The sequence below is a fragment of the Phyllobates terribilis genome, unplaced genomic scaffold, assembly GCF_046119375.1.
Source record: "Phyllobates terribilis strain yellow unplaced genomic scaffold, ASM4611937v1 Scaffold_4__5_contigs__length_816908805, whole genome shotgun sequence".
NCBI classification, from domain to species: domain Eukaryota; kingdom Metazoa; phylum Chordata; class Amphibia; order Anura; family Dendrobatidae; genus Phyllobates; species Phyllobates terribilis.
Genome location: NW_027362764.1, coordinates 571,465,888 through 571,493,490, shown reverse-complemented (window position 1 = coordinate 571,493,490; position 27,603 = coordinate 571,465,888). Strand labels below are relative to the sequence as shown.

The following is a 27,603-nucleotide window of genomic DNA, read 5'->3' as shown; positions in this document are numbered from 1 at the left end:
ACAGCAAACTGGTGTCAATTGCTTCACTGACACACTGAAATTTTTTTTAATGGAGGCCAGAAATGGCAGTATTTTCTGAAAACATATATGTGAGCCGTGTGACGGAGAAAACACAGTTTTAACCCCTTTACAGCATATTAATATGCGTCTGTGCCCTGGGACTTAAGAGCCTGACCCGTATTAGTACGTCAAGGCGATCGCGCGCACACAGGCTGTGCGGGGAGCGGTCCCGCACCGCCCCCGGCACATTAACCCCCGCAATGCTGCGATCAAAGTCAATCACAGCATTGCGGTGGCTAAGGGGAGGTGACCGCAATACTCACCTCCTCTTCCGGCCTTCAGCGCTGTCTTCCGCGGCTTCCCGGGTGTTGCCATGACAACATCCGGGTCACCAGACAGCAGGAAGATTGTTTGCTCATGCGCAGTGCATGAGCAAACAATTGTCTCGCTGTGCAGCACTGACTGCCTGCATAGCACAGGGATGGTGCTCCATCCCTATGCTATGCAGGCGATCAGAATAAAAAAAGTGAAAGTCCCAGAGTAGGACAAAGTAAAAAAGTGTAAAAACTCTCAGAAAGTGAAAAAAAAAATAAAAAAAAATTGCAAAAATATTAAAAAAAAAAAAAAATAATAATCCACCAAAAATAAAAATATAATGTACCCATCAATAAATATTATGAAAAAAACAATAAAAGTACACATATTTGGTATCGCCGCGTCCGGAACGACCCGACCTATAAAAATTTCCCACTAGTTAACCCCTTCAGTGAACACAGTAAAAAAATAAAATAAAAAACGAAGCAAAAAACAATGCTTTATCATCATTCCGCAAAACAAAAAATGGAATAACACGCGATAAAAAAGACGAATATAAATAAAAATGGTACCGCTGAAAACGTCATCTTGTCCCGCAAAAAACAAGCTGCCATACAGCTCCATCATCTGAAAAATCAAAAAGTTATAGCTCTCAGAATAAAGCTATGCAAACAAATTATTTTTTCTATAAAATGGCTTTTATTGTGTAAACGCGCCAAAACATAGAAAAACGATATAAATGTGGTACCGCTGTAAACGTACTGACCCGAAGAATAAAGCTCCCTTATTAATTTTACCACACGTGGAGTAGAATAAAAAAAAAAAAGAAAAAACAATTCCTGAATTGTTGGTTTTTGTTTATTCTGCCTCCCAAAAGGTGGAATAGAAAGCAATCAAAAAATGTCACATGCGTGAAAATTGCACCAATAAAACTGTCAACTTGTCCCGCAAAAAACAAGCCATCACATGACTCTGTCGGCCAAAATATGGAAAAATTATAGCTCTCAAAATATGGCGATGCAAAAACTAGATTTTACAAAATATGTGTCTTTTAGTGTGTGACAGCTGTCAGTCATAAAAACCCGATATGATTCTGGTATCTCTGTAGTCGCATCGACCCGAAGAATAAAGTCGTCTAATCACTTATACCGCACGAGGAACGGCGTCAAAAATAAATGCTAGGGCTAGGGTTGGGGTTAGGGTTGTGCTAATGTTAGGGTTGGGGTCAGGGTTGGGCTAGGGTAGGGTTAGGGTTGTTTTTTTTTTATAAAAAAAAAATAAAAATGACTATATGGCAACTAGTGTTGAACGCAAGTGCTCGCTACTTGAGTTTGCATCGGGTGCTCAGGTATGCATTGAGTATCGCGGGTGCTCGAGTCTCCGCCCCATATGCTTCGCGGCCAAAAAAACCTCACGGGGATTGCCTGCCATGCTCGAGCGATCCCTGCATGTTTTTTTGGGGGTGTCTAATAACCGTGAAACATGCGGGCGGGGACTCGAGCATTTCACTTGAGCACCCGTCATACATGGTGCATAGACTAATGACAACTTATTCAATATGATGACCTAATGTCATCAAATTCTGTGTCGTACCTCTGGGTTCAAAATGTTCACTATACCCCTTGATAAAATCCTTGAGGGGTGTAGATTCCAAAATGGGGTCACTTGTGGGGGGTTTCAACTATTTAGGCACATCAGGGGCTCTTCAAACGCGACATGGCGTCCGCTCTCGATTCCAGCCAATTTTGCGTTCAAAAAGTCACACAGTGCTCCTTCCCTTCTGAACTTTGCCGTGCGCCCAAACACTGTATTTTCCCCACATATGGGGTATTGGCATACTCAGGAGAAATTGCACAAAAGTTTTTGGGGTCCATTTTCTCCTCTTACCCTTGTGAAAATAAATAAATTGGGGCTAAAACATCATTGTTGTGGAAAAAGTTTGATTTTTTTATTTTCACGGCTCCATGTTATAAACTTCTGTAAAGGACTTGGGGGTTCAGGGTGCTCTCCACACATCTAGATAAGTTCCCTGAGGGGTCTAGTTTCCAAAATGGTGTCACTTGTGGGGGGTTTCCACTGTTTAGGCACATCAGGGGCACATCCACTAATTATTCAAGCAAATTTTACATTCAAAAAGTCAAATGGCACTCCTTCCCTTCCGAACCCTGCCGCGCGCCCAAACAGTGGTTTTCCCCCACATATGGGGTATCTGCTTACTCAGGAGAAATTGAACAACAAACAAAATGGTGCAATTTCTCCTGTTACCCTTATGAAAATGCAAAAGTGGGGGCTGAAAAACATTTTTGTGGGAAAAATGTGTAAATTTAATTTTTACGCCTCAATGTTATAAACTTCTGTGAAGCACCTGGGGGTTCAATGTGCTCACCACACATCTAGATAAGTTCCCTGAGGGGTCTAGTTTCCAAAATGGTGTCACTTTTTGGGGGTTTCCACTGTTTAGGCACATCAGGGGCTCCCCAAATGCAACATGGCGTCCGCTAATTATTCAAGCAAATTTTACATTCAAAAAGACAAATGGCGCTCCTTCCCTTCCGAACCCTGCCGTGCGCCCAAACAGTGGTTTTCCCCCACATATGGGGTATCTGCTTACTCAGGAGAAATTGAACAACAAACTGCATGGTGCAATTTCTCCTGTTACCCTTATGAAAATGCAAAAGTGGAGGCTGAAAAACATTTTTGTGGGAAAAATGTGAACATTTTATTTTGACGGCTCAATGTTATAAACTTCTGTGAAGCACCTGGGGGTTCAAGGTGCTCACCACACATCTAGATAAGTTCCCTGAGGGGTCTAGTTTCCAAAATGGTGTCACTTGTGGGGGGTTTCCACTGTTTAGGCACATTAGGGGCTCTCCAAACGCAACATGGCGTCCGCTAATTATTCAAGCAAATTTTACATTCAAAAAGTCAAATGGCGCTCCCCTTCCGAACCCTGCCGTGCGCCCAAACAGTAGTTTTCCCCCACATATGGGGTATCTGCTTACTCAGGAGAAATTGCACAACAAATTTCGGGGTCCATTTTTTCCTGTTACCCCTGCGAAAATAAAAAAAATTGGGTCTAAAGTAACATTTTTGTGAAAAAAGTTAAATGTTAATTTTTTTCTTGCACATTCCAAAAATTCCTGTGAAGCACCTGAAGGGTTAATAAAGTTCTTGAATGTGGTTTTGAGCACCTTAAGGGGTGCAGTTTTTAGAATGGTGTCACTTTTGGGTATTTTCTGTCATAAAGACCCCTCAAAGTGACTTTAAATATGATGTGGTCCCTAAAAAAATGGTTTTGTAAATTTTTTTGGAAAAATTAGAAATCGCTGGACAACTTTTAACCCTTATAGCTCCCCAATAAAAAAAAATATTGGTTCCAAAATTGTGCTGATGTAAAGTAGACATGTGGGAAATGTTATTTATTAACTATTTTGTGTAACATATCTCTCTGATTTAAGGGCATAAAAATTCAAATTTTGAAAATTGCTAAATTTTCAAAATTTTCACCAAATTTCCGTTTTTTTCACAAATAAACGCAAGTGATATCGAAGAAATTTTACCACAATCATGAAGTACAATATGTCATGAAAAAACATTCTCAGAATCAGGGGGATCCGTTGAAGCGTTCCAGAGTAATTACCTCATAAAATGACAGTGGTCAGAATTGTAAAAATTGGCCTGGTCATTAACGTGCAAACCACCCTCGGGGGTAAAGGGGTTAAATAGCTGGCCTGTAGGTAACTATTTTGAACAGCAAACTGGTGTCAATTGCTCCACTGACACACTGAAACATTTTTTTAATGGAGGCCAGAAATGGCAGTATTTTCTGAAAACGTATATGTGATCCGTGTGACGGAGAAAACACAGTTTTAAATACCTGACCTGTAGGTAACTATTTTGAACACCAAACTGGTGTCAATTGCTTCACTGACACACTGAAACAAATTTTTAATGGAGGCCAGAAATGGCAATATTTTCAGCGCAATTATATGTGATCTGTGTGACGGACAAACCACAGTTTTAAACAGCTGGATTTTTAGCGCTGTAATATGGAAAGGACCTGGCTGTATTCTGCAGTGCCAACAAGCAAATGGCGCAGAACAACGGTGTTCTCTGGATTGCTTTTTAAGCAAATAATGAGGATTAAGATCTAAAAAAAAATTATTCCTGGCCCCTGAGACCTGGGCCTATTTCTAGAAATATCTAACAGCAGCAGACAGAACTGGAATGGAGCCTCTTGTACTATGTGCACTGCAGTCTGCTATATATCCAGCCTACCTGCCTATATACACTTCCTGCCTGATATCTCTGCAGATGGATTAGTCCTCAGAAGGACTGTTTGTTGAGATGGATATGTGTCTCTAATATTGTTTGGTACACCTACACTAACTAGAAACAAGCAAATCTCTCCCTAGCTCAGCAGCACCTCTCCCTACACTGTCTGATTCCGGAGAGACTGTGACGAGTATGGCGGCGCCAGGTCTGATATAGACCTGATGACGCTGTGCGGCCAGCCAATCACTGTAATGCCACAACCAACATGGCTATGGCATTACAGTGAGTGGCAGGCAATCCCTGCATGTTTATTGGCTCTGTAAAGAGCGCCAAACATGCAGGGAGGAGACCCGAGCTCCCGCCGAGCAACCACGGAAAAACTCGGCGAGCGCCAAGCATCTCGAGCAGTGAGATGCTCGGGCGAGTACCGAGCAGTAGCGAGCATGCTTGCTCATCACTATTTATGTGTACTTCCATTGGCTGGGATGTCTTTGGATAAAATTAACATCTAGACTGAAAGCTCTCGCCTTTTGTTCATTAGTTTTATTAGTTTGTTACGTCTCCAGTTGTAAATCACTGTAGAATATTTAGTGCTTGATGATTCATTTTTATTACTTATTTCAGAATTTAGGCTGGTTGAGTCGGTCAACATACAATAGATGAATACTGCTGACAAAATTAAAGTCTCTCTCTCTTTGTATCCTAAAAAAAACCCCACCTACACAGAGTTTCAAACTGCAGAAAATAAAGGGAAGATAGAGACTCTTTATAAAACTATATTAAAAGGAACCTGTCAGAAACTTTTACCTGCCTACCCTCAAACCATTAATGTAATTGTGTAGATCTTTAAATGATAAGCCAGCCGAACCCTTTATGACCCATAAGCACTGCTCTATGAGTGAAAAATCATTATTTGTAAAGTGTGACCAGAAGTGCATTGGTGTGTGACAATGCACTCCTAACTTTTCAGACTCAAGCTGTATTGTCTACGTAAACTCACCCTCCCTTGGTTGATTGACAGGTCAGTGGCCGTATACCAGAGCAAACAACCTGTCAATCAGCCAGGAGAGGGTGCTGCTAGTTTGTGAATATTGTGAAGGTTAAGAAGCTAGAAGTGTATTGTCACACCCCAATGAACTTCCAGACACAACTTCAAAACTTGATTTCTCACTGCTGGAGTAGAGCTTTGGGGTCATAAAGGGAATGACTAGCTTATCTTGTAAAGTTCTACAACGTCCTATAAATGATTTTAATGTGGGTAAAAGTTTCTAACAGGTTCCCTTTAAGAAATTCAATTCAACTTATTTTTGCTTTTGGGTCCAACATCATAACAAGTATGAAGGGTTCAAAATGAACTTCTTACATAATCAGTATCCAAATTTTAAGCTTTTCTTGTCATTAATGCCAACTGCAGTGTGTCTAAATGAGGGACATATCCTGTCCCACAGGACATACCTTACAATGAAGACTAAAAAAAACTGTCTTACTTGAGAGTAGTGAGTTCTGTGAGTGATGGCTGCGTAGCCTTAAGGTAGCTCTCCCTTCGTGCTGCAATCTTTGGAGATGGCTTTGGGCTGTTTGTGTCGGAGTCTCCGCTGTCATCATCTCCCATGGCTTTGATGTAGCTGCCACTGCGCATTCGTCGACATGGAATCTCCTCTTCTTTGCTCTTGGGGGTATACCCACTCCATTCATCTTGTGGAACCTAAAAATAAAGGACAAGGATGAATATAATAACTTAAAATGAAATCTCTCTGCATAAAATAATAACTAAATGCAAAACTAACAATAACTATTGAAAAATAATGCATTTAAGTAAATAATTTACAGATCGGATCTGACCTTGTATAAAATTCCTCATAGCTTGTAGAGAATACAATGCCAATGACTAGTGTTGAGCATTCCGATACTGAAATATCGGGTATCGGCCGATATTCGCGGTATCGGAATTCCGATACTTAATTCCGATACTATTGCAATATCGTATACCGGAATCGGAAGTTCCCATAATGCAATGAGACATTTTCATTTTATTCAGCCAATGAGGATCCTAAGAAGTGTGGGCACATCCTGTTAGGCATGTAGGCATCTTAACTAATGGCATGGCTGTGATTGGCTGCTGAAATGATGTCATGATGCACTATAAAAGCCACCGCCGCCATTTTGAGCTCACTCTGCTGTGAATTCAGTTAGGGATAGGACGCTGTTGTTCTGAGGGACAGTTTTAGCTACCTATTTGCTCTATACTGCTTTACCCAAGCTACTTTCTAAATCACTGTGCCTTGCAGTGCTAGTGCACAGTTCCCTGTGCTGTTCACCGCTATCTGCAAGGTCTGTGTGTGTGAGTGCAGCTCACCCTGTAGTGTGTGCTTCAGCCAAGTCTGGTTGTAGTGCACTCAGTGTGTGTCACTGCCTCATACATTGTCCTTTTTTGCCAATTCATAATTTTTCCTGATATCTCCTATTAGTGTGGTGGTTCCATCTGTATTCAGCTAAATTGGTTCCAAACACACTATATAGGAGTAGATAGAGAAATTTTTTTCCGTCTTGCAGCACTAGTGCACAGTGCTCTGCATCTGTACTGTTCACCGCTGTCTGCAAGGTCTGGTGTGTGAGTGCAGCTCACCCTGTAGTGTGTGCTTCAACCCCGTCTGGTTGTAGTGCACTCAGTGTGTGTCACTGCCTCATACATTGTCCTTTATTGCCAATTCATAATTTTTCCTGATATCTCCTATTAGTGTGGTGGTTCCATCCATATTCAGCTAAATTGATTCCAAACACACTATATAGGAGTAGATAGAGGAGCCTTTCTGCAGCATTGGGCCCTGCAGCCCCAGCCAGATTAGTATTAGCCTATTTTTTGCAGCCTCATCTATTGCATTGTAGGTTACCTTCCTACATTGTAATAGCTACAAAAAGTTTGTGATACTATCGTTATTACATCTTTAGGCACATCCAGTGTCTTTTTGTGACAAAAAAAACCTAAATAAAGTTCACCAAACACTCCACTTTACAGTTGTGTAGGCCACATTAGCTCATATTAAAGTCTAGTCCACACTTTATAAAATTAGTGTTTCTTATACCTGTTAGCAGCTGTTCAGGAATAAGCACACTAAGCCCTTAGTACTTTTCTGCCTATCTTTATCAGTCTACCAAGATGAAGAAGGCAGGGAGTAAGGCATGTGGTCGTGGTCGTGGGCGTGGGCGTGGAGTTTCTGCAGGGAGAGGACGTGAGGATTCTGTGCCTGCAGGGAGAGGACGTGGGGATTCTGTGCCTGCTGCGGGCACCAGTGACTCAGCATCCCCCAGTTTTACCAGGGAACAGTCCTTTATGCGCAGCTTTGTAGGAGCTAGCCGTACCCCACTGCTGCGCGAGGACCAAATTGAAGCTGTTGTCGGATGGATGGCAGCTAACGCATCGACTTCAATTAGTTCCAGATCCTCTCAGGTCCTGAGCACTGAAGAGCACCCATCTGTCTCTTCACCACCTGCCAAATTGCCCAGGCAGTCAGAGAGCCCTGGACAGGAGCCATCTCTACTTCTGTTCTCTGAATCTCTTGGCTTGGAAAGAGGGGGCCAGCCAAGCAGAATTCGAGAATTTGAAGAAGAGGTAGTATGCAGTGATGCGCAACCGTTTTGTCTCTCTGAATCTGAAGAGGCGGGTGGGCCAGTGCCTATGGTCAGCAGCACACCTCAGTACGCATCTGATGATGAGACTCAGGTGCCACTTTCTGGTGCGTACTGTGCTGTCGAGACTACCCAGGAGAAGCAGTTGTTTGAAGAGGGTGGTGTAGATGATGAGGTCCTTGACCCATCATGGCGTGAGGGACAGGAAGGTGGTGGGAGCAGCTCTGAGGAAGAGATTCCCCGAACGGCCCAAAAAGGAGGGAGAGGGAGGGGGCAGACTTGGTTGCCTGTAGCCTCCACTTCGGCACCCATTAGGAGCATGGCTCTTCCAAAATCCAAAGCGGGCGCTCCCAAGACTTGCAGTGCCTGGTCCTTTTTTGACACAGTTGCAGATGACATTTGCTTTGTCAAATGCAAGCTGTGTAATCAGAAGGTGAAAAGAGGGAAAAGTGTCAGCAACCTCAATACCACAAATATGTGGAAACATGTGCGGACCAAGCACGTGGTGGAGTTACACAAACACACTGAAGACCTAGGCCAACCTACAGCGCCACCTACCACCTCTTCAGCTCGTGTTGTAGCCTCTTCCTCCAGCTCACACACAGCTGGTTCGGCTTCCTCACAGGATCGCCATGGAAGAATCTCTGGCACTGTTGTACAGAGACACAGTGTAATTCCACCCACAGCACCACTTTCCCAGTCATCCTCACACTCCCAGGCCAGTCTACAGCCATCGTTAGCACAGGCATGGGAGAAAAGGCGCCCATACTCGGCAAACCACCCCCGAGCACAGGCTCTGAATGCTGGCATTGCTAAACTACTGGCCCTTGAAATGCTATCATTCAGGCTGGTGGAGACTGACACATTCCGTAACTTTATGGCATTGGCAGTCCCACAATACAACGTGCCCAGCCGCTTTTATTTCAGCAGGCAAGCCGTCCCTGCCCTGCAACATCATGTGGAGGGAAAAATTAAACATGCGCTACAAAACGCCGTCAGTAGCAAGGTCCACCTGACCACTGATGCGTGGACCAGTAAGCATGGACAGGGACGATACCTTTCCCTCACTGCCCATTGGGTAAATGTTGTGGAGCCGGGTACAGATCTTGAGAGTGGCGCTGTACGTGTTCTGCCAACTCCAAGGATTGCAGGAATCCAGTCTGTACACATTGACTCCTCCTCATACTCCAGTTCCTCTGAATCAGCGCTGCAGGAGCCGTCACGGTCTACCTCCACATCGACCCGTGAACGGTTACCTGTTATGATGACCGATATGAGCACAGCCGTGGCCAAACGTCAACAGGCCGTATTAAAATTAATTTCTTTGGGGAATCGAAGCCACACAGCGGAGGAGCTCTGGAATGCCATCAAGCAGCAGAGTGACGTGTGGTTTGTGCCAGCGAATCTCCAGCCAGGCATGGTAGTGTGTGACAATGGCCGAAATCTGGTGGCAGCTCTGGGCCTAGGCAACCTCACTCACATCCCATGTCTGGCACATGTGCTCAACTTGGTCGTGCAGAGTTTTTTGAGGGACTATCCGGATCTTGATGCACTGCTTCACAAGGTCCGCATAGAGTGCGCTCACTTGCGGCGTTCCAGCAATGCAAGATCACGCATTGCAGCTCTGCAGCGCCGATTATGTCTTCCGGAACATCGCATCATATGTGACCTACCCACCAGGTGGAATTCAACGTTACATATGTTGGAGAGGTTGTGTGAGCAGCAGGCAGCAGTAATGGAGTACCAGCTGCAGCAGGCGCAAACAAGTCGCAGTGCGCGCCGTTCACACTTCACCACCACTGAGTGGGCCACTATGAAGGACATTTGCCACGTTTTGCGTGCCTTCGATTATTCCACGCGGATGGCGAGTGCAGATGATGCACTAGTCAGCATGACTATCCCCCTTATCTGCCTGCTTGAAAAAACACTGCAAGCACTAAGGGACGAGGTTTTGGAAGAGGTGGAGGATGAGGAGTCACAAATGCCATCTGCTTCTCTACAGTCTGCGCAACGTGGTTCCTCACAAAGGCCTAGGCAGGGGACACTTTGTGAGGAGGATGAGGAGGAGTCAATGGATGAGGAAGACATCTGTCCAGAGGAGGGAGGTACACAATGCTCTAGTAGTCAGTATCTAGAGCGAGGGTGGGGTGATGCAGAGCAGGCAGAGATCACGCCTCAAGCAGGGGACAGCGTTTCTTGGCCAGTTGGCAGTCTGCAGCACATGGTTGATTTCATGCTGCAGTGCCTCAGAAACGACCGCCGCATCGCCCACATTCTCAACACGGCTGATTATTGGGTGTCCACCCTCCTAGATCCTCGCTACCGGGACAACTTACAAAGCCTCATAACACCATTGAACCGGGAGCGTAAAATGCGGGAGTACCAAGACGCACTGGTGCATTCCATCATGTTCTCCATTCCAACCGAGAGCAGTGCTGCTAGTGCTTTACAAAGCAGCTCAGTGCGTCGAGGCAGTGGAGGAAGCTCTGCACAAAGAGGGAGCAGAAGCAGCGCCTCAGCACAAGGCAAGACCAGTATGGCCGAAATGTGGCAAAGTTTTGTGTCCCCGCCGCCACAAATGTCTACACCATCACAGACAGCTCCAGTCAGCAGGAGGCAACGTTTCCGTCAGATGGTGACAGACTACATGTCTTGCCCTCTTAGTGTACTCCCAGACGGCTCTTCTCCCTTCAAGTTTTGGGTCTGTAAGCTGGATACATGGCCAGAGCTTAGTCAGTATGCACTGGAGGTGCTAGCTTGCCCTGCTGCTAGTGTATTATCGGAACGCGTCTTTAGTGCCGCAGGTGGTGTACTAACAGACCGTCGCATGCGACTATCCTCCGATAACGTTGACCGGCTTACTTTTCTCAAAATGAACAAGGCCTGGATCTCTCATGAATTTGCCAGTCCTCTTCCAGAATAAATAATTGGTTGGCAACAGTATCCAGGTCTCCTGTTCTGTTCATGTTTCTACCACCTGAACTGTAATCCCTGAGCTCCAACACCGCCAGTTGGCGCTCGGAAGTGCCGTCTGCACAGTCAACACTTGCTGCCGTGTTATTGGGGTTCAGTAACGTCAGCTGTTCTCCTGCTGTGCGGACGGCAATTTCTCCTGATTTGTCCACATCCACTGTACTACACATTTTAAAGTTGCTCCAATTACTCCTCTGGCTCCTCTGTTTTCATTCTTATCCCTGGGCTCCAGCACCGCCAGTTGGCGCTCGGAAGTGCTGTCTGCACAGTCAACACTTGCTACCATGTTATTGGGGTTCAGTAACGTCAGCTGTTCCCCTGCTGTGCGGACGGCAATTTCTCCTGCTCTGTCCACATTCTCACTACTACAGATTTTAAAGTTGCTCCAATTACACCTCTGGCTCCTCTGTTTTCAGTATTATCCCTGAGCTCCAACACCGCCAGTTGGCGCACGGAAGTGCCGTCTGCACAGTCAACACTTGCTGCCGTGTTATTGGGGTTCAGTAACGTCAGCTGTTCTCCTGCTGTGCGGACGGCAATTTCTCCTGCTTTGTCCAAATCCACTGTACTACACATTTTAAAGTTGCTCGAATTACACCTCTGGCTCCTCTGTTTTCATTCTTATCCCTGGGCTCCAGCACCGCCAGTTGGCGCTCGGAAGTGCCGTCTGCACAGTCAACACTTGCTACCATGTTATTGGGGTTCAGTAACGTCAGCTGTTCCCCTGCTGTGTTCACGGCAATTTCTCCTGCTCTGTCCATATTCACTGTGCTACTTATTTAAAACTTGCTCCAATTACACCTCTGGCTCCTCCGTTTTTAGTATTTACCCTGGGCTCCAACACCGCCAGTTGGCGCTCGGAAGTGCTGTCTGCACAGTCAACACTTGCTGCCGTGTTATTGGGGTTCAGTAACGTCAGCTGTTCCCCTGCTGTGCGGACGGCAATTTCTCCTGCTCTGTCCACATTCTCACTACTACAGATTTTAAAGTTGCTCGAATTACACCTCTGGCTCCTCTGTTTTCATTCTTATCCCTGGGCTCCAGCACCGCCAGTTGGCGCTCGGAAGTGCTGTCTGCACAGTCAACACTTGCTACCATGTTATTGGGGTTCAGTAACGTCAGCTGTTCCCCTGCTGTGCGGACGGCAATTTCTCCTGCTCTGTCCACATTCTCACTACTACAGATTTTAAAGTTGCTCGAATTACACCTCTGGCTCCTCTGTTTTCATTCTTATCCCTGGGCTCCAGCACCGCCAGTTGGCGCTCGGAAGTGCTGTCTGCACAGTCAACACTTGCTACCATGTTATTGGGGTTCAGTAACGTCAGCTGTTCCCCTGCTGTGCGGACGGCAATTTCTCCTGCTCTGTCCACATTCTCACTACTACAGATTTTAAAGTTGCTCCAATTACACCTCTGGCTCCTCTGTTTTCATTCTTATCCCTGGGCTCCAGCACCGCCAGTTGGCGCTCGGAAGTGCCGTCTGCACAGTCAACACTTGCTGCGGTGTTATTGGGGTTCGGTAACGTCAGCTGTTCCCCTGCTGTGTTCACGGCAATTTCTCCTGCTCTGTCCATATTCACTGTGCTACTTATTTAAAACTTGCTCCAATTACACCTCTGGCTCCTCCGTTTTTAGTATTTACCCTGGGCTCCAGCACCGCCAGCTGGTTCTCGGCAGTTCCATTGGCTCTTGTACCTTCTGCTACCCATCCGGGTTCCAGTACCGTCAGCTGGTTCTCGGCAGTGTCTTTGGCACGGGTACTCCCTCCTGCCCAGCCTGGTTCCAGCACGCCAGCTGTTTCCGGGTAGTGTCAACGTCACTTTGCCTCCAATGCGTTGTCCTGTCGTGTTGCGGTCGGGTTAGCCGACTCTATGGTGCCTGCAGTTTAGGTGACTCCTATGTGGGCTGCGGGATCTGGCAATGAAGGCTGGTTCCATAGTGCCAATAGGACAAGCACCCTCTGTAGGACTGTGGGTTTTGGTAACTGCGGCCGGCTCGCGGCCTTGAACTTTTTTTTTACATGGGTACCTTCTGCTACCCATCCGGGTTCCAGTACCGTCAGCTGGTTCTCGGCAGTGCCTTTGGATTAGGTGCCTCCTTCTCGGTATCCAAGTTCCACCAACGTCTGCTGGTCCTTGGTAGTGCTTTCTGGCACAGGTACCTCCTGCTTAGTAACCGAGTTCCAGTAACATCAGCTGGTCCTCGGTAGTTCCATTGGCTCTTGTACCTTCTGCTACCCATCCGGGTTCCAGTACCGTCAGCTGGTCCTCGGTAGTTCCATTTGCTCTTGTATCTTCTGCTACCCATCCGGGTTCCAGTACCGTCAGCTGGTCCTCGGTAGTTCCATTTGCTCTTGTATCTTCTGCTACCCATCCGGGTTCCAGTACCGTCAGCTGGTTCTCGGCAGTGCCTTTGGATTAGGTGCCTCCTTCTCGGTATCCAAGTTCCACCAACGTCTGCTGGTCCTTGGTAGTGCTTTCTGGCACAGGTACCTCCTGCTTAGTAACCGAGTTCCAGTAACATCAGCTGGTCCTCGGTAGTTCCATTGGCTCTTGTACCTTCTGCTACCCATCCGGGTTCCAGTACCGTCAGCTGGTCCTCGGTAGTTCCATTTGCTCTTGTATCTTCTGCTACCCATCCGGGTTCCAGTACCGTCAGCTGGTTCTCGGCAGTGTCTTTGGCACGGGTACTCCCTCCTGCCCAGCCTGGTTCCAGCACGCCAGCTGTTTCCGGGTAGTGTCAACGTCACTTTGCCTCCAATGCGTTGTCCTGTCGTGTTGCGGTCGGGTTAGCCGACTCTATGGTGCCTGCAGTTTAGGTGACTCCTATGTGGGCTGCGGGATCTGGCAATGAAGGCTGGTTCCATAGTGCCAATAGGACAAGCACCCTCTGTAGGACTGTGGGTTTTGGTAACTGCGGCCGGCTCGCGGCCTTGAACTTTTTTTTTACATGGGTACCTTCTGCTACCCATCCGGGTTCCAGTACCGTCAGCTGGTTCTCGGCAGTGCCTTTGGATTAGGTGCCTCCTTCTCGGTATCCAAGTTCCACCAACGTCTGCTGGTCCTTGGTAGTGCTTTCTGGCACAGGTACCTCCTGCTTAGTAACCGAGTTCCAGTAACATCAGCTGGTCCTCGGTAGTTCCATTGGCTCTTGTACCTTCTGCTACCCATCCGGGTTCCAGTACCGTCAGCTGGTCCTCGGTAGTTCCATTTGCTCTTGTATCTTCTGCTACCCATCCGGGTTCCAGTACCGTCAGCTGGTTCTCGGCAGTGTCTTTGGCACGGGTACTCCCTCCTGCCCAGCCTGGTTCCAGCACGCCAGCTGTTTCCGGGTAGTGTCAACGTCACTTTGCCTCCAATGCGTTGTCCTGTCGTGTTGCGGTCGGGTTAGCCGACTCTATGGTGCCTGCAGTTTAGGTGACTCCTATGTGGGCTGCGGGATCTGGCAATGAAGGCTGGTTCCATAGTGCCAATAGGACAAGCACCCTCTGTAGGACTGTGGGTTTTGGTAACTGCGGCCGGCTCGCGGCCTTGAACTTTTTTTTTACATGGGTACCTTCTGCTACCCATCCGGGTTCCAGTACCGTCAGCTGGTTCTCGGCAGTGCCTTTGGATTAGGTGCCTCCTTCTCGGTATCCAAGTTCCACCAACGTCTGCTGGTCCTTGGTAGTGCTTTCTGGCACAGGTACCTCCTGCTTAGTAACCGAGTTCCAGTAACATCAGCTGGTCCTCGGTAGTTCCATTGGCTCTTGTACCTTCTGCTACCCATCCGGGTTCCAGTACCGTCAGCTGGTCCTCGGTAGTTCCATTTGCTCTTGTATCTTCTGCTACCCATCCGGGTTCCAGTACCGTCAGCTGGTCCTCGGTAGTTCCATTTGCTCTTGTATCTTCTGCTACCCATCCGGGTTCCAGTACCGTCAGCTGGTTCTCGGCAGTGCCTTTGGATTAGGTGCCTCCTTCTCGGTATCCAAGTTCCACCAACGTCTGCTGGTCCTTGGTAGTGCTTTCTGGCACAGGTACCTCCTGCTTAGTAACCGAGTTCCAGTAACATCAGCTGGTCCTCGGTAGTTCCATTGGCTCTTGTACCTTCTGCTACCCATCCGGGTTCCAGTACCGTCAGCTGGTCCTCGGTAGTTCCATTTGCTCTTGTATCTTCTGCTACCCATCCGGGTTCCAGTACCGTCAGCTGGTTCTCGGCAGTGCCTTTGGATTAGGTGCCTCCTTCTCGGTATCCAAGTTCCACCAACGTCTGCTGGTCCTTGGTAGTGCTTTCTGGCACAGGTACCTCCTGCTTAGTAACCGAGTTCCAGTAACATCAGCTGGTCCTCGGTAGTTCCATTGGCTCTTGTACCTTCTGCTACCCATCCGGGTTCCAGTACCGTCAGCTGGTCCTCGGTAGTTCCATTTGCTCTTGTATCTTCTGCTACCCATCCGGGTTCCAGTACCATCAGCTGGTTCTCGGCAGTGTCTTTGGCACGGGTACTCCCTCCTGCCCAGCCTGGTTCCAGCACGCCAGCTGTTTCCGGGTAGTGTCAACGTCACTTTGCCTCCAATGCGTTGTCCTGTCGTGTTGCGGTCGGGTTAGCCGACTCTATGGTGCCTGCAGTTTAGGTGACTCCTATGTGGGCTGCGGGATCTGGCAATGAAGGCTGGTTCCATAGTGCCAATAGGACAAGCACCCTCTGTAGGACTGTGGGTTTTGGTAACTGCGGCCGGCTCGCGGCCTTGAACTTTTTTTTTACATGGGTACCTTCTGCTACCCATCCGGGTTCCAGTACCGTCAGCTGGTTCTCGGCAGTGCCTTTGGATTAGGTGCCTCCTTCTCGGTATCCAAGTTCCACCAACGTCTGCTGGTCCTTGGTAGTGCTTTCTGGCACAGGTACCTCCTGCTTAGTAACCGAGTTCCAGTAACATCAGCTGGTCCTCGGTAGTTCCATTGGCTCTTGTACCTTCTGCTACCCATCCGGGTTCCAGTAACATCAGCTGGTCCTCGGTAGTTCCATTGGCTCTTGTACCTTCTGCTACCCATCCGGGTTCCAGTACCGTCAGCTGGTTCTCGGCAGTGCCTTTGGATTAGGTGCCTCCTTCTCGGTATCCAAGTTCCACCAACGTCTGCTGGTCCTTGGTAGTGCTTTCTGGCACAGGTACCTCCTGCTTAGTAACCGAGTTCCAGTAACATCAGCTGGTCCTCGGTAGTTCCATTGGCTCTTGTACCTTCTGCTATCCATCCGGGTTCCAGTACCGTCAGCTGGTCCTCGGTAGTTCCTCAGCTTTCTTGTACCTTCTGCTACATTTCCAAGTTCAAGCTTTTTGAAATGGTTCTTGGTAATCACTCTGGATCTCCCTGACGAGGACCCTGAAGACGAGGACCCTGAAGACCAACCCTAAGAAGACGAGGACCCCGAAGACAATGACCCTGAAGACGAGGACCCTGAAGACCACCCCGAAGAAGACGAGGACCCTGAAGACCACCCCGAAGAAGACGAGGACCCTGAAGACCACCCCGAAGAAGACGAGGACCCCGAAGACGAGGACCCAGAAGACCAACCCGAAGAAGACGAGGACCCCGAAGACGAGGACCCCCGAAGACGACGACCCTGAAGACCACCCCGAAGAAGACCAAGAAGATGACCCTGAAGAAGTTGACCAAGAAGACAAAGAAGAGAAGACAAGCACCAAGATACAGAAAAACAAGAGACAGAAAACCAAGAAGCAGAAATACAAGAAGCTGCAGAACAAAAAGCGGAAGAACATTAAGCATAAGACTAAAAATCAGAGCAAAAGATAATATCTAAATTATAAGCAGAAGATGACTAAGCAGTGTATGGGGGTGAGTCCGTTCCTCCTCGTGGTGCCCCTGGAAAAGACCTGCTGCTGCAGGCCAAACTGAACGCGGACAAATCCTGTTGTAAATCTTTTGTGACGGGCAGAACGAAAGGTGTAATGTCCAACCTTTTATAGATAACAACTACAGGAATGCCTGTCACAAATAAGAATATGATGAAGAAGAAGAATATGAAGAAGATGAAGAAGTAGAATATGAAGAATGTAAAAAAAAGAATAATACGAAGAAGGTGAAGAAGAAGAAGGTGAAGAAGAAGTGGATGAAAAAGATGCTGAGGATGATGAAGGAGAAAGTGTGGGAGAAGTAAAAAAGAAGGTGAAGAGCATGGAAGTAGTGAAACATAAATATCTGACAAAATATAAAAATACTTAACATAGTTAATATTTCCGTAACTCAGAACATAATAAAAAAATATTAATTCCTGCTATTCCATTTGACTGGGCTAAACCTCTATGCCTTTATTGTCTCCCCCACCTCCCCCAATACATTCTACATTATTCTTAGTTGTTTTCCTTCATGTAGAAATAACCTACAAGGAAAGAAAGGGTTTATTTTAATTCCGATATTTATGTCCCATTGACTTGCATTGGTTTCCGGTATCGGAATCGGCGATATCCGATACTTTTTCGGTATCGGTCCGATCCAATCCGATCCGATATTTCCCGATATCGGAAGGTATCGCTCAACACTACCAATGACATATATTTCACCCATATACTATATTTTATATAATGTATGCCAATGGAAAATTTCTATTGTTATGCTTGCCATGAATAATGAATGTATGAACATCACATTTTGAGTATGCAGAAAATGGTGCTATATAGACACTTCTTATATCTTCCTGCAGAATCATCCTGTTGTTTATTGATTAGGAAAAACATTTAAAAGAAACATTGGGACTAGTGGCAAATTTCATTGTTAGGCCACTTTCAGAAATTCTGATCAGCATTTGTATTAGTAAGCCAAAGCAAGGTGGGGAACAAACAGAGAAATAGTAAAATGGGGAAAAAATCCGCCGCTTCTATTTGTAAGTCTCTCTTACTCCCTTCAGTAAAAATTTTAATTTTTACACTTACGTTTTTTCCTACCCTTCTTTCAAGGGTACTGAAAAATTGCAAACAAATTTAAAGTTTGGTAAAATGGCAAAAAAACTGCAGTTCTTCGGGGTGATTTGTTTTCATAGCATTCATTGATGGGAAAAATGAGCAGCCAGCATTATTTTTCAGGTAGGTAGATACCAAATTTGTAGTTTTTTATGTTTTATTTTAGTGGTGAAAAAAGCACAGACATTTGTAAAAAAATGGTGTGTGTCGCCATTTTGTGTAGTGATATCATACTGTGGAGATGGCATATGGGGATGTATACTATGTGGGGAGCATCATACTGCGTGGGGCTTCATACTATGTAGGTAAGCACTGTTGGGGGCATCATAGTGTGTGCAGGGAGTCATATTGTGTGGGATCTGAGGGGGAAATGTACTTTGGGGACAACCTACGATGTGGAGGGGAATGTATTGTGGGGGCCATGAAAGGGGTATCATACTGTGTGGGAAAACTAATAGACTTTACTAGGAGTTATATTTATGTTTGGGCACAGATAAAGGACTGAGAGAAGTTAAGCAATTTCCTTAGCAGAAAATAAAAATTGCTGCAGCGCCCTTAGTTCGTCACAGTATTCTTTACTTTCTTGTAAAGTTGGGGAGGTATGAAAAAGCTAACAGCTCAGTGCTTAAACTTACAGAGGCCAAACAATCACCAACTTTGGTGACAGTTACCAACTTTGGAAGTTTAAATAGAGATGTAGCAGTCCAGAGATCATTTATGGGCTGTTATTACTACAGAGAGACCACAGAATATAGCAAGCACAACAACAGAAACAATTTTGAAGAGGAACTAAACAAAAGCTCAAAGCTACAATTTCTGATCCATTTGCATAAATGTGAAATGGAAGCTTTAAAGTGACAAAAAAAATAAAAATTAAAAGGTTGGTGCAGCAACACTGGAGCAACAAGTCACATGGCAAGTGATAGAAGAACTTGACAAAGAAAAACTGTTTCACAGAACTTCACAAGGAGAGAATGGATCTTGCTGATAGGACAAGAATAAATGCAGAAGATACTGGACATGTGTAAAGGGGTGGGGAGTTGAAGGTGCGGTTCATCAGAGTTCTGCAACACTTGCGAAAAAAATGTCGCCATCGACTGAGCAAGCCAAGTAAGGTGGAACCGGAAAATCGAGGGAGTGTTTCTGAGGGAGCAAAGTTAAAGGGAGCACCGGGTCAGGTGGTAGCTGTGGCCGAGTTACAAAATATAAAAGGGTGGAGCGGCAAGGCGGGAGAGAAGTTGGCGCCAACCAGTGAGAGAGTAAGTACGTGTGAATGGTGGAACGCAGAGGCAGAGCGACCGAGGAGTGGCTGGGGACAGAGACCAGTGGGACATCGTGGGTCAAGCAGCGAAGTCCAGACTATGCCGTTCAAGACCGGAAACCCAGACGGCGCGGTTCAAGACCCGAAGCCCAAGTACGCCGGTCAAGACTCGATGTCCATACTTTGCAGGTCAAACTCTGATCATTGTGCGGGGCCGGACGACTGCCGAGGTGGCCAGGAGATGTGAGTGAATCAGGCCATTACTTCCAGCATATATGCATGATCCAGTGTGGGCTGAGTCCATGCAATGGAAGGGATCGGGGCCAGCCAGTGTGAGGCACGCACATGGAATATTAAGTGACTGGCTGCTAAAGACTTGTGGCCTAGCGGGAAAGACCGGTGACCCCCGTTTGTGGCAGTATAATAATCAAAACCGTTTGAAAGATTACTGTAGTGACGGGCATATCGTTGCGAGTGCTGCCCATGAAAGACATTAAAGCACCGTTCACGTTGAAAGATAGAATAGAGAATAATATATTGAAACTGTTGAATTGTTGTTATCGCCATTACTGCTAATATTGTGTGACTTGATACCCTGTGCGCGAACAACAAAAAATTATTAGCTTAGTTGGTTACTTCTGCCTTATCTCTATGTGCGTTTTGAATTGTTGTAACCTGTTCACACATGGATTCCTGATGTGCTTCAGTAAAAATGGACAGAATTTATCCATACCAGAAAAAGAGATACTGTATGTTTCCAGACGAAAAGGAGGACTTTTATCAGTAAAGCATATGACAGCTAAACAACTCACTGTAAAATTTCTAGGCGGAAAGTGTGCTATCCTAAATGGAGAGTGCATAAGAGCTGATGCAAAACAGATAAGCGATAATATAATCTCAATACAGTAAAGGAAGAGGTAAGACAAGGCACACATGGACATACTGTAGATATCCGAATGTGACACACACAACTGGGTCACAGTCATCCAGAAAGTGTTGAAAAAAATGCAAAAATGAGTCTGACAAAGGATCTTATAGAGTACATTTGGCCAAATATTGTGAGATGGGAATGCTTTAATAAACCCAAGAATACAAGGGCACCACTTTCTAAAGAGAGTCAGCGCATAGCTTCTCAATCACTTGATCTAATACACTGTGACAGTTAAAAGAAATACAGAATCCTAAAACCCAAAACAGACAGAGCTACTATTTGCAACAGCATTACATATGCTGAAGTTCTGGAACATTATGTGATGACATAACTGAAAAGAAGAACAGAAGTGAAAATTGACAGTGATCTGTCTACCTCTGAAGAAATGGCTAAGTCAGCACAAGCCCAAAACACAAGTGAGCCGACACAATCAAACTCAGATCCAGAACCAAGGTGTTTAACAAAAGAGCGCAAAGGTAAACCACATGTACGTCTCTCCCAAAGCAAGCACAGTCAATGTGTATGAAACCATATGTTTGGAGGGGAAGGCAATAAATGTATAAAGGGAGCAAAAGAAGAAATGAAATCTATGTATGACAAACAAAGATTTCCAGAATTCACACAGATAGAAAGAACCATCTTCCATTTCTTCAGGGATCATCAAGAGCAAAGATTTTTGGACTCCAACACTGCCCAACTGAGGACATAACTGTGGATGTTTTTGCACAGCCATTAAATACTGAGATGTTTTTTTCTGATGAATGGCTGGACCTAATGAACTAAACCTTAGCTGTTGGAGTACACAACAGCTGCAGACTATTATCGTTTGTATAAGTGCATGTAGTTCCTCGGGATTGTATTGTATGACTTCTTTTTTTGTGTTTGCTCTCTTCCGGTGATACAGATAATGGTTACTGTATGTCCCAACCAAAACAGTTCATTCTCTCACAATGTCTGAGCACTGAATGATTGTGCTGGAAGCTGAAATTCTGCAATAAACTCAAGCTGAACCAGACCCACAATAAAATGCTTGCATGAATCAACTGAACATAAAATCCAAAATCAAAAGGATATATGCAAATTGGTAAAATGTTCTACAAACTACAGCACTGAAACTACAGTATTCCCATACATTCAGTTCTGAACAACATTTACAGTTTACATAAATAATCAACATAATGAGACAAGCATTTCCAAATACAATGCTCACTTATAGTCTCTGCATTACACCTCATTAAGACATTCGTGATAAAATACACTGCTCAAAAAAATAAAGGAAACACTCAAATAACACATCCTAGATCGGAATGAATGAAATATTCTCATTGAATACTTTGTACTGTACAAAGTTGAATGTGCTGACAACAAAATCACACAAAAATCATCAATGGAAATCAAATTTATTAACCAATGGAGGCCTGGATTTGGAGTCACCCCCAAAATTAAATTAGAAAAACACACTACAGGCTGATCCAACTTTGATGTAATGTCCTTAAAACAAGTCAAAATGAGGCTCAGTATTGTGTGTGGCCTCCACGTGCCTGTATGACCTCCCTACAACACCTGGGCGTGCTCCTGATGAGGTTGCGGATGGTCTCCTGTGGGATCTCCTCCCAGACCTGGACTAAAGCATCCACCAACTCCTGGACAGTCTGTGGTGCAACGTGACGTTGGGGGATGGAGTGAGGCATGATGTCCCAGATGTGCTCAATCGGATTCAAGTCTGGGGAACGAGCGGGCCAGTCCATAGCTTCAATGCCTTCATCTTGCAGAAACTGCTGACACACTCCAGCCACATGAGGTCGGGCTTGTCCTGCATTAGGAGGAACCCAGGGCCAACCGCACCAGCATATGGCCTCACAAGGGGTCTGAGGATCTCATCTCGGTACCTAATGGCAGTCAGGCTACCTCTGGCGAGCACATGGATGGCTGTGCGGCCCTCCCACACCATTACTGACCCACTGCCAAACTGGTCATGCTGAAGGATGTTGCAGGCAGCAGATCGCTCTCCACGGCGTCTCCAGACTCTGTCACGTCTGTCACATGTGCTCAGTGTGAACCTGCTTTCATCTGTGAAGATCACAGGGCGCCAGTGGCGACTTTGCCAATCCTGGTTTTCTGTGGCAAATGCCAAGCGTCCTGCACAGTGTTGGGCTGTGAGCACAACCCCCATCTGTGGACGTCGGGCCCTCATACCACCCTCATGGAGTCGGTTTCTAACCATTTGTGCAGACACATGTGTGGCACCCCAGGAGTCCAGTTGCCACAGTGGCATTGCCTCCCTCACAAGGGGTGATGCCATGCCTGGAAGCAAGGAGGGGTCGCCTAATCAGGTACACCAGCATACAACACTTTCCTGGCTCCAGACCAGAAAGGGGAGCTCCTCCACTTAGCAACTGGAATCTGGAGATGGGGTTAGTTAGAGAGGAGTTGAAGACAGGACAGTGACGAGGAAGGACCTGGGGAGTGGAGCTGTAAGCCAACTCACCCCAGAAGAAAGAAGCGCAGGAGAACCGGACACCAGAGTCCGAGGTTGTGGGGCACTGAAGGCCCAGCAGCAGAAACTGGAGGGCAGGAGACTGCTGGCCTCCTGGCCCCATCAGACGCCCGGTGACACAGCAGCACCATAGGGCCCAGCACCGCCATGTGTGAGCGACACATAAGGAAGGCCCGAGCAGCCTGCCATACGGTTGAGGAACAGATGTTTTACTCAGGGACGAGGGCCACAGCATAGCTATAAGCAGCAGGGCCAAAGAGACTAGCGCAGAGGGAAGGCCTACAACTTCACCTGGTGAGGTGGATTCCCAACTTGCTTCCAGGCTGCCCGGACCTCTACTATCAGCTAGTACCCGTGCCCCGGTCTGCTTAACAACCGCAAGTAAAGATGAGAGGAAACCGCCATTAAGTTGTGGACTGGTCATTATCTGCGCCATCACCTGCACTACACTGCACCAACAACATCTACCCTATAGAATCACTATATCCAGCCCTGGGGCTAAGCTCTGCCTGTGGAGAGCTGAACCAACTCTGCTGCGTCACCATCAGCTCCAGATGATCTGCACCGCAGCGGCGGCCCCATATAGCCGCATACCACGGGTGGCGTCACGAACATTATATATAAAAACTTTATTCCTTTCATTTTATTCCCCTTTTATTGACCGCTCTGGGTCACGGACCGGTTTACTGCCACCGTGACATCGCCCAGCATCGACCGGCCCGGCTATCGAGTACCCCACGGCCCAGAGAGGTGAAGTCCTGGCCAGGCAGGGACAAAAGCACTGTTAAGGAAATACTGGCCCAGCTGAAAGATACCTTTGACACCCGCACAGCAGCAGAGATTAAAATGAAGTTCTACGGGTGCAAACAAAGGGTGCAGGACACTGTGCGGGACTATGCTCTAAACCTGCAGGAGGAGCTGTGGGCCATTAAACAGGTAGACCCCGACAGTGTGCGAGACGAGGACAGATTGCTAACTGAGCAGTTTATTGAGGGGCTCCTGTCTAACGCTCACCGGACACAGCTGCGCATTATGGCTCTGCAAAACCCTGATCTGGACTTTGCTCAATTTAAAGAACGAGTCATCGGGTGCGAGAATCAACCCCAAGTGGTACTGCACCCCTCCGGCGCCCAGCTATCACATACCACCAAGAGGTGGTGTCCTTTTCCCCGTCACCTGTGGAGGCTGACGCGCAGACCCTAGATAATGACCCCTCTGCAGACCTACACCTTCAGGTCCAGGAGCTGACCAAAAGTGTGGCTACGCTAACCAAAACAGTGCAGGCCATGCAAGTGTCTCCAAAGGAAAAGATCCAGCTGGATTCCAGTCCAGATGACGTCCCATGGCTACGGCAGAGAAGAATTCCACCGACCAGAGGGAGGAACAGCGATCGCTACGAACAGGACGGACAACCCATCTACCTCCACTGTCAAAAGGCGGGGCACTTTGCAAGATTCTGCGATTTAAAACGAGCAACCCCTGGGGCAGAGGGCCAACCCCCAGGAGTAAGACGACCAGGCCCACAAAGCTGGCGAGACAAGTACGTGGGAGGATGACCGGTCCTACCTGACGTGCTTGATGGCATCCCGATGAACGCGTTGCTGGACGGGTTCCCAGGTGACAACAATGCCATATATCCTTTATAAACGATACTGGACTGACTCAGACATTACCCGCAGTCCAGATGAACATCTTAACACCTATGCCAGCAATGGTCAGCCCTTGCCTCAGGTGGGGTATAAAGAGGTGACCATAAAAGTTGGCCGAGTAGAATTGCCATCACAAGGAATGATTATTGTTGATATTGATCGTCGGGAAAGTCATCCCATGATAACTATAGGCACCAATGTGATAGAAAATTGTCTTGGAGAAATTATTGTTTTGTTGCAACAGGTCGCAGAGACTGCCAGTTCCAGTCAGCAGCGAGTTCTGCAGAAGGAGATCAGAGCCCTGATGCAGAGACAACAGGTAGAGCTGTCTGGAGGAGAAGTCGGTAGTGTCAGAATGAGTGATCCATTCCCCATTGCAATGCCCCCTAGGAGTGAAATGATAATATGGTGTCGAGCAGCAATAGGTCTCAGGGGTCAAGATTATCAGGCCCTGGTAGAACCTGTGTACTCTGATAGTAGGCCCACCATCTTGACAGCCAGGGGTCTAGTCGATGTCCGCAAGGGGAGAGTACCGATATGCATCCTGAATTGTGGGGAGAAAGAGGTCCATTTACCCTGGTATGCCACCTTTGCTAAGCTGTTCACTGTCAGTAACAACGCAATCAAAGCAGTGGAACCCTTGCCTCCATCCAAACCGGCGGAGGATAATGGCTCCAAGGGGCAGATGGAGGATTGGTGTCAGAATCTACAAGTAGGCACTGACTTCACCCCTTTGCACCAAAATCATGGGGTGTACCGGGTGGTCCAAGAATATGAGCGAGTCTTTAGCAAACACCCACTAGACTTTGGGCAGATAAAAGGAGTCCAACATCATATCCCCACAGGAGATCATCCGCCCATTAAAGAGAGGTACCGGCCTGTACCCCCAGCTCACTATCAATGTGCCAAAGGAATGTTACAGGAGATGAAGGAGGCTGGGGTGATCAGAGGTAGTTGTAGCCCCTGGGCAGCTCCATTAGTTCTCGTTAAAAAGAAAGATGGTACAATGAGGATGTGTGTTGATTACAGGCATATTAACCGCATTACACATAAGGACGCCTACCCATTACCCAGAATTGATGAATCATTAGCAGCACTGAGGTCCGCTAACTATTTCTCCACTTTGGATCTGACCAGTGGGTATTAGCAGCTTCCCGTGGCAGAGGCGGACAGAGAAAAGACCGCGTTTACAACACCAATGGGCCTCAGCCAGTTCAACTGCATGCCATTCGGACTCTGCAACGCCCCAGGAACCTTCCAGCTGTTAATGGAGTGTTGCCTGGGACACAAAAACTTCAAAACCGTCCTGCTGTAACTAGACGACGCAATCGTCTACTCAAACACATATGAAGACCACCTGAAGCACCAGGCCGAGGTGTTCGAAGCCCTATCTGGTTATGGCCTGAAGGTAAAGCCGTCCAAGTGCCACCTCTTGGAGCCCAAGGTGCAGTACCTAGGTTATGTGGTAAGCGCCGAAGGTGTAGCACCATACCCTGAAAAAGTCATTGTGATCAAGGACTGGCCAAACCCTCCACTATCAAAGAATTGCGGCAGTTCCTCTGGCTGGTAGGCTACTACAGGAGATTCATCAAGGGTTTCACCAAGATAGCGGAACCCATGCAGGACCTCTTAGTGGGCCAGTCCAAGAAGTCCAAGAACCCGAATCCTCCGTTCAAATGGGGTAAACCAGAAGACGAATCCTTCACTCGACTGAAAGTGGCTCTTACTGGAGACGAAGTCCTGGCCTACCCCGACTATGGCCAACCCTTTATACTCCATACGGATGCCAACAACGTGGGATTGGGAGTGGTGCTGTCCCAAGTACAGCAGGGCAGAGAGAGAGTGATTGCCTACGCCAGCAGGAAGCTCCGTCCTACGGAAAGGAACCCCGACAACTATAGTTCCTTTAAGTTGGAGATTTTAGCCATAGTCTGGGCTGTAACAGAGCACTTCAAACACTACCTCACCTCCTCCAGATTTACAGTCTTCACGGATAACAACCCGCTGACGCACCTGTAGACTGCGAAGCTTGGTGCCCTAGAACAACGATGGATGGCACGACTGTCCAACTACGAGTTTACCATCAAGTATCCGGCGGGGCATAAAAACACTAATGCTGATGCGCTGCCCAGGATGCCCAACTTGCCAGATGGGGGAGAAGACCCGGAAGAGCTGGAGGAGATAGAGATACCCGCTTTCCATCGTCACGGGGTGACCCAGTGCTCCCACTATGTGAGGAACAAGCGCTCCACCAACAGAGTGGCCATGTTTAACCCATTGCCCCACCATGGATGGACAGAGACGCAGGATAGTGACCTGGCTGTCCACCTAGTAAAGGAGTTGCTGACACAAGCAGACTCGCACCCTGATCCCGATGCTCCACAGGAGACCCAACAGTTTTGAAAGGAGAAGGGTAAGCTGTTCATCTACGAGGGAAAGCTGTGTCGGAGAAGCATCAACTCCCGGACACACGAACTGGTCTGGCAGGTTGTAGTCCCGAGGCGGGATGCGCCAATGGTCTTAGAAGCGTACCACGATGGAGCAGGGCACTTCGGGTGGAAGAAGTTGGAAACCATGCTATGTGAGCGATTCTACTGGGTTGGCACTAGGAAAGCAATCGAGAGATGGTGTCGAGAATGTGGTCCATGCAACCTGAGACGGAAGGACCGTGACAGCTAGAGGGCTCCCCTGCAGCCCATAATCACCAAACAACCACTTGAACTGGTAGCCTGGGACCACGTGAAGCTAGCCCCAAGCCGGTCAGGCTATGTCTACGCTCTTACCATAGTAGACCACTGCTCCCGATTCCTGGTAGTAGTGCCAGTGAAAGATCAGATGGCGCAGACGGCAGCCAAAGCGTTTCAACAACACTTTTGTCGCCCGCACGGTTACCCTGAACGAGTGTTGACCGACCAAGGTTCAGCCTTTGAAGCAGAAGTGTTTCAAGAACTCTGTAACTTGTACGGCTGCAAGAAAATAAGGACGACGACGTATCATCCCCAGACCAACGGGTTGTGCGAGAAAATGAATCAGGTGGTAATAGACCTGTTGAAGACGTTGCCTGTGGCCAGAGAAGTTACCAGATTTGGTGGACCTATATAAGCACATCCCGGTGAACTCCACCAA

At 47.2% G+C, this 27,603-nt stretch overlaps 1 protein-coding gene across 6 annotated transcripts in view; it reads right to left on the bottom strand.

Moving 5' to 3' along the window:
- The window catches only part of DLGAP1 (DLG associated protein 1), an 834,514-nt gene that overhangs the window by 363,690 nt on the left and 443,221 nt on the right, over nucleotides 1-27,603 (bottom strand). For all 6 annotated transcript variants that reach the window (XM_073679102.1, XM_073679101.1, XM_073679106.1 and 3 more), the window contains one exon: nucleotides 6,078-6,295. In XM_073679102.1, coding sequence (XP_073535203.1) covers nucleotides 6,078-6,295 — 218 coding nt within the window. The remainder of the gene's footprint in view (nucleotides 1-6,077; nucleotides 6,296-27,603) is intronic.